This window comes from Triticum dicoccoides, chromosome 2B (assembly GCF_002162155.2).
Source record: "Triticum dicoccoides isolate Atlit2015 ecotype Zavitan chromosome 2B, WEW_v2.0, whole genome shotgun sequence".
NCBI classification, from domain to species: domain Eukaryota; kingdom Viridiplantae; phylum Streptophyta; class Magnoliopsida; order Poales; family Poaceae; genus Triticum; species Triticum dicoccoides.
In genome coordinates, this window is record NC_041383.1 from 24,044,207 (window position 1) to 24,051,992 (window position 7,786).

Here is a 7,786-nt window from a genome sequence, read left to right on the forward strand (position 1 = left end):
TGAGAGTCGTTGCATCCGGGCGCAACATGTTGAACACTCTCAGCGAGTCCCTTGACACTAGCATTTTGCAATAAAATAGGGCAGATGGAGCTTAGAGCAAGCACTCATCTTTCGTAGGCAACAAACGATGTACGCCCCATCGATCCCCTCAAGATCTGCGACCCTAGCATGAAAATCGTTCGCTAGGTCTAGGGGAAGAACCTCAAACTTGAAAGCACGATAGAAGGCTTGAATGAAGATTTCCTCGTCATGGCCGAAAGAACCCTAGATTTCCTCGTCGGAGAAGGGGCGCCGAGGCGATCGCAGTGAAATCCGATAAGCCCCTCCCATAAAGGCCAATGACGTTAAAACCCAGACGGACTCGACCGAGGAGCTCAATAGTGCAGAGAAGAAGGCGTGCAACACGATTTCTTGTCCACGTCGACAGGAGGGGGTGCAACCCCACCTTACTAGTACTACGCACTGCACATGTACCAACAAACAAATGCAGGAAATTGTATCACTGTAAGGCTGGTCGTAATGGTAGTATCATAGATAGTATCATGCATGCCAACTAGGTAATTTTGATGAGGTGTCATAGCATTAAATGAAGAAAGATAGGATGGAGTATCATATCATGATACCATATCACGAATAAATGATATGCTACTTTGTGTCATGCATGGCAATAAATAAAGTACTACATGATACTAAAATGTGATATTATGCATTAGAGAGGTAGTATCATACACTAGTATCATATGCATGATACTAGTACATGATACTCCCCATTACAACCAGACTAACAGAGGGGTTCTCTTTTTAGGGGCATCACTGCACCAGAGGTAAACCAGCCAGCTCTCCGATCCCCACACGATCCTTATCCCGGGGAAAAAATCGTTTGTTTATGCCACCATGATTACCCTGGTGGCCCGCGAGTGCTGCCCATGCCCATGATACCACGATCGTCGATCCCGCTCTGATCTTGTCAAACGCCACCAACCCCAGGATCCCAGATCCGCGCACAGCTGGGTAAACCCATCCGCTCCACGCCAAACTGTACAAAGCGCGCGGTGGCCGGACAAGAAAGAAGCTCACCAAGAAACCACACCACCGTCCACCGAGCACACAAGCAAGCAAGCAAGCGGGGAGGAGAGGAGACGGCGGTGCGCGGCGGCGGCCAGCAGCACGAACAAGCCGGGAGCGACGATGGCTGCGGCGGCGGGGAGCGGCGGCGTGGTGAAGCACCTCGTCATCGTGCAGTTCAAGGAGGACGTGACCCCGGAGCGGCTGGACGGGCTCGTCCGCGGCTACGCCGGCCTCGTCGACAAGGTCCCCTCCATGAAGGCCTTCCACTGGTACGCCACCTGCCCTCACCGCCACCACCAACCCCCTGTCGGTTCACGCACCTCCTGCCTCTGCCGCCTTTCTGCTGCACTGTTGCTGTAGCTGCTCGGGCTGCGCCCGGCAGGTGCTCGACGAATTGCCTGCCTGGGCTCTGATTCTTCCCTGCGCGGCTGCTGGCTTGGAAGCCATGTGATCGCTCTAAAAATGACGGATTCAAGTAGTAGTAAACCAGCTACTATTTCTCTTGGATCCAACAGGGGAACCAAACCAGTGTGGTCAAACCAACAAGTAAAGCTGATGCAGCCAATGCAAACTACTCAAGCATCTCTCATGTTACAAATGCCTTGACAGGACATCTTCAACATTTAGCCTCATGTGGTTTGATTTATGATTTTTTTTTGCTGGTGATATTGAGTTGGCATGGCTATAATCTATTCATTCGCAACAAGAATGAATCAAAGCTTCCCCTCACAATGGCACAACAACTCGTGTCTGCCAGTTTACATTATGCCCTCAAATGTGCCCGTTTGTCGAAACCAACCTTGAAACCAAGCTATCACACCCTGTCAGACACTCACGAGTTTTCAGCCTGTTCTCATTTTCGCAAAGCTGAAACATCAATTTTGCGTTCTTTCTTTGGCTTGCAGGGGAACCGATGTGAGCATAGAGAACATGCATCAGGGGTTCACGCACGTCTTCGAGTCCACCTTCGAAAGCACGGAGGGAGTCAAGGAGTACGTTTACCACCCAGCACACGTCGAGTTTGCAACTGATTTCTTGGGTTCAACGGAGAAAGTCCTCATAATCGACTTCAAGCCGGCAGCGGTCAACTAATGGCTTCGGCCAAGTGAGACGCCGAGGACTTCTGTTGCCGCCTGCCTTATCGGTGCTGCTTCTGTGTGTTTGTGTCCGAATTTCATCTCGTATTCACCAGCTATGTACCTTGTGCTAAATAAATCTGTTCGACCTGTTGTATCTGTTGAGAATGAACGCTGGATTTGGTGTAACTGTGTTCTGACATTTTGTAGCACTTAATAATCAGTATTATGTGTGAAAGGTTCTTCTTTGTCGCTACTAAAGTACCAAGCAGTCTGTGTCAATCCGTAATGGCAATCATGGTAAATTATAAGAGCTCCTACGTTTTGCTGCTATCTTCGCCATGTGCATCTGGCAAATTGCGGTATCATCCACTTTATGACCCGCGTTATCTAGATAGTTTTGCATTTTGTGGTGCAACTTTGGGAACAAATTTGGCATAAGCATGTCCTATTGCTTTGCTTGCTTAAAACTTATATCAAGCAATTAACTAGTTTTTTCTTTCTTTCTAAAAACAGATTTTCTTGCTGTGCTGGATGGTATGCGCCCATGGCTGTCGTCGTGGTCGAACGGAGAACCATAGATGTTCCCTAGGCAGAGGGAACTGCACTGCTTTGCTGTTACTTGTTCAAAACAAGGAGTTGCTCTGCTTTTCGCGTGATTTCAACTAGGTCATGAAATCACCGGCATCTTCATCCCCTCTGGTGAATCGCCGCTGAATCATGCATATAATGTTTTATCAAACTGTTTTGTTAGTTCTTGTCTTCTTGGACTAAGGTACTCGTTACTCATTACTCTCATTAGAAGCACTGTGGTGATAGCAAGAACGCTGAAAATAGGGTCTACTCTGTTTATAGGAAAAACAGATAGTTGTTTCACCATCTGAGATAGATGTACATCTGCTAGAGAAACTCCGGCGGAAAAAAAAATATACATTTAGGTGATAGAACACTATTAGCAGATGAAAATACCGTCAGATCACCCGGCCACTCATCACAATCATATATGTCATCTCATCAACCAAACACTCGCTGAATTTACGGTTCATGCACACCACAGTGTTGATGCACAAAGGTGTGCACACCCTCTTATTACAAGCACACACAAGCTAGAACTATAGTGCTTGCTTAACACACAAAGACAAGCTAACACACCTTGGTAAAAACATACCGTTTATTCATGACGCATGTAGCAGCACAAACACACTTCAAAGTTCAAACACACAGGCAGCTGGTAAGGGCTTAAGAAGTGGTGAGAAGAGAACAGGTAACAGCGATAAATGCTTCCCGCAGGCCGACCTCCCTTCTATTGGTGAACCACACGCCTAGTACCATAACAGATTATCTGAAAAATAAAGAAACAGAATCAAAAGCAATTACTAAGAACTATTTTGACACTTTATGGATCTGTGTAGCTAGTAAGAACAACAATCTGCACCAAACCTTAGAAGGGAGCCCCTTGGGATGGTCTTCTTGTAGTGAGCTGAGTGGCGTATTTCGAAGAGCGACGGGTCATGGCCAACATCGACGCCGTCCCACACGAGCTTATCCCACCAGTCCTTCTCACAGTCCACCACCGGCTTAGGATCTTGATGTGCTACAGCCGGTAGACGCCTCAGGCCCCAGCAATCCCTGAGACTGATCGTCTGTAATGCCGGTGCGGTCAGTTTGGCCTCGCAAACCTGCTCCAGGCTATGAAGATGGTATAGCTTGATGTGCTTCAGATTGTCGAATTTGACACCAGATGCGATTTCTTGAGGGCACCATTTGTCCAATGGGAAAACATGTCGAAGGTTACTGCAGTACGCAATCTGGAGGGTCTCCAAGCTATGCAAGATGAAGGAAATGGGGAGGACGAACACCAGCTGAGGGCAGTTGTGCAGGTATATGTGCTGCAGTTGTTTGAAACAACGACTACTGCTTTGAGTATTAATGCCTCTACCCCAGATGCAATAGGCCATCGGGAGATCAGAAGCTGAGAATGCCCTTATGTGTTCAAAGTTCATTTGTGCCCTCCAACATTTAAAAAGGATGTGGAGCTTTGGGCACCTCTCCACATGACACCATTCTAGGCCGCGCCAGATCCCTCCACGCTTTGGGGGAATAGCAGTGATGGATGAATTGTCATGCACATGCAACGATTGAACAAATGTCAAAACAAAATCTCTGAAATATCCGTTGTCATCTATACTCTCAAAGTTGTAGCTTCCTTCGCCAATCTCGATGTGCTTCTCCAAAGGTTGAAGCTGTCGACGGTCCCATAACAAGGACAAGCATTTGACATCCTTGACAAGGGCAATATCATTATAAAGAGACAACTTCCCTGTTGGAACCAAATTGGTTTCTTGGCTAGGGCAAACCTCCTCAATACTATTCGTGATGCTGGCTTGGCTATGATCCATACAAGTGATAAGGAGGTGTACCCTGGAGGAGTTAGGGTATATTTGACTTTTTATTCCTTGTATGGCTGGCCCTATGAACCTTCCGTCTGTAAAGGCAATACAGGCCTTAAAGTCAAAGGATCCGTCCAGCATTGATCTTGTGGTTCCCCGTGTGTCTACATGTAGCACTTGCAATCTAGGGTATCCGTCCCAGATCAGGGCACGAAGTTGCTGACAACCCAATAGGAATAGCTTCCTGAGGCCTGGAACGCCCATTGCCTTGAGGTTGAGCACTTTAATGGATGTACTAGAGAGGTCCAGTTCCTTCAAATTGGGCAGTGCACGCAAGAATATTTTGTGCAATCGAACACAACCCTCTAGGGAGATCTTGGTCACCTTGGCTTTTAATTCCTTTTTCTGCAAGGCCACCTTGGCTGTTTCTTCTTCTTTTTGGGAGGCCACCTTGGCCTTTTCTTTTCCTTTATTCCTTTCTTGTGGGACCACCTTGGCTTTCTTCTCATCTAGATCTACCGGAGACTTGAGTCGTAATTCCCTTTGTGGCAGATCTATGAAAAGTGTCCAGTTGTCAGCTGGGCCAAAACCATCGAAGCTGAAACTCTCAAGCAGTGGAAGAGCTCCTTGGAGTACAATATGCTCCAAGCTGGAACAACCATCAAGAACAAGCATCTTCAAACTTATTGCTGATGACAATTCAGGTAATGATTCCATGCGAGTGTTGCCGGACAAGTCAAGGAGCTGCAGATCCATCATATCTATGGAAGAGAAACTGTCCACTGTGATGACATCTGAAGATTCGGTTACTCGGAGCTTGTGAAGTTTCTGTAGCCTTTTCCATGCATGACCGATAGTCTTCCATGAGACTCCCTTTGTATTTATCTCCCTGAGATTTGTCATCAGTTCAATCATCTGTGGAAATAAAACATATTCTGTGAAATGCAAGTCAAACACCAGCAGGTTGGGAAAAATTGATCCGCTGCCATACTCCTTCCTTGTGTTCGTGCAATGATCAAGCCAAAGGAATCTCAAGTTGTGGCAACACCAAAAAGGAGGATATGCAAAATCAAAGCTGCACTTGCTGAGTTTTAGCACACGGAGATTGGTAGCTAGGTGAAAAAAATCATAGCGTAGATAAATTGGATCATGTCCCTTGTAAGTTAGGAAATATGATGATGCACTATTGGGTACATAACACATGTCATGTGCGGTTTTTTTGTTTGAGGTAACTGAATACCAGCCATTATAGGGGTTTTCTCGCTGATTCAAATACTTTGCAAATGGTCCTTTTGCCGCTGAAGAATAGCCTAACCGTGATATCACTCCATATAATGCATTGCCAATCTCCCAAGCTCTGTCCCCTTGAAGGATTCCATCACAAATCCAGTAGTTGCAAGCGTGAGTATCCCAACCATAGTCGACACCGATGGCTGGGTTTTGTTGTGATTGTTTTGTCAGGAACGTTGAGTACAATAAGCAATCTAGAACTGTTGTCGGGTTGATGCCATCCATGCCGGTGTGATCAATCACTGCAGCCGCTTGTTTGTGAAAGAAAGCACACACCGGGTGACTACTATTTTTGATAGAGATGGAGTTGGAGACCATATCTTGAGGGCCAGAGTAGATGGTCATATCAATGTAAGTAGAAATGGACATCAACTTATGCAATCCGCTCACTGAGTAGGGAAATCTGCCATGATTGGTCCACAGCAATTTACCTTTACCAAACGGACCAACTTCAGGAATGCCACACTCTGCCAGATCAATATCTTCATCTCCCCCATAATGTAAAATCAGCAGAAACTTTTCATACAATAGAGATTCATAGATCACTCTCCCGATGCTTGCTATCACTTCCCTAGAGCTCTCATCTACCCCTCTAAAATCATCTTCTTCATCCTGCTCATCAAATAGTGCCATTACATGCTGAAGGTTCAACTCCTCCGCAATTGCCCTCTGCATGGCCCTTCTATTTTTCCATAGGGAGCAATCCACATGGATAATTCTGCCAATATGTCTTTTCATGTCATGATCGCTTGTGGATCTTAAGGCTTTTGCTGTAGCTCTAAGAACAGCAGATGCTCCCAGACCCTCAGCATCCCAGCCACCAAAGCAAAATGCTTTAGCTTTGCCTTGTGTAGTACGGTCGCATTCACACAAAAGACCAAGCAATTGTTTGACGGCGTCGTCAAGATCCTTTGCTCTCTGCAGTAATAAAATGGCTGTTATATATGACTTCCACAACACATGCTTATATCAGTATTCAGTAGTTTGGTACTCTAGGTTGTACTAGCTATTTGCATATGACTAAACTAACGCCACAAGTGGTGCCATCATAAATAATATCATTCGGATTCGTTAGGGAGTGTCCCGTTTGGGAGTTTAAATAGAGTGGAACTATAAATAAGGGTTCAAAATAAAAGTTCAGATATCCTCACTTAATGTACATTGAGTTGTTGCGGTCCAAATTGCTGACTGCTGATCTAAACATGAGGATGATCAACACAATGGGCGTATATGATGCACCCATAGTTTTAAATAGCGCGCTAAGCATCTTAGCGCCGGACCTTTTTCAAATGCTATAGCGTGCTATAGCGGAGCTATAGCGCGCTATTTAAAATGTTTATTCATTTGTTTGGACCAAAGTCTCTTAGCGCAAGATCTTTTGTAAACGCTATAGCGTGCTATAGCGGAGCTATAGCGGGCTATTTGAAACAGTGGATGCACCTGCTAACAAAATCAACAGTCTGATCCTAGGTCTTCCAGACATGTTGAGCTCCTTATGCCAATTTATAAATTTGCAAAGCATGCAGCTACTGCCTAGTGCCTACGCACTCAATTGACAAATTTATGATCGTGTGATTGCCTGCTGTATCTGCGTTCGTTGTGGCTGTGTAAAGCTAGAAGGATTCATTGGCCTGGCACCGGCTGTATTTCTGTCAGTTACTAGCTTATCACACCATAACTACCGGTCTTTTGAAATGACTGCATCACTAAGCAACCAAATTACACCATTCTCAATCGGCATACTTTGTAGAATTTGCTTTATCCACAGCAGAAATCTGGGGAGGCTTCTGCACAGGCCCCAAGCTACACTCTAGTAGATTATAAATTTATTTATTTATTTAGAAAAGGAGGAATACCCCCCGGCCTCTGCATCTGGACGATGCATACGGCCAATTTATTAATTATGAACACAAGACCTTACAAAGTCGTACAACAGTAAGACCAAAGCCACCATCTGAGCAG

The 7,786-nt window shown here is 45.6% G+C and overlaps 2 protein-coding genes across 2 annotated transcripts; one reads left to right on the top strand and one right to left on the bottom strand.

The window, feature by feature from the left end:
* Window positions 1-958: 958 nt before the first annotated feature.
* On the top strand, window positions 959-2,405 carry LOC119361875 (stress-response A/B barrel domain-containing protein HS1-like). Its single transcript, XM_037627035.1, has 2 exons — window positions 959-1,337; window positions 1,974-2,405. Exons 1-2 carry the CDS (start codon window positions 1,189-1,191, stop codon window positions 2,158-2,160), a joined length of 336 nt encoding a protein of 111 aa, XP_037482932.1. The 5' UTR covers window positions 959-1,188; the 3' UTR covers window positions 2,161-2,405.
* A 727-nt stretch (window positions 2,406-3,132) lies between these two features.
* Window positions 3,133-6,721, bottom strand: LOC119366891. Its single transcript, XM_037632578.1, has 2 exons — window positions 3,585-6,721; window positions 3,133-3,486 (listed from the first exon to the last, which is right to left on the bottom strand). The coding sequence occupies exons 1-2, from the start codon at window positions 6,560-6,562 to the stop codon at window positions 3,483-3,485; spliced, it is 2,982 nt and encodes a 993-aa protein (XP_037488475.1). The 5' UTR covers window positions 6,563-6,721; the 3' UTR covers window positions 3,133-3,482.
* Window positions 6,722-7,786: the final 1,065 nt, after the last annotated feature.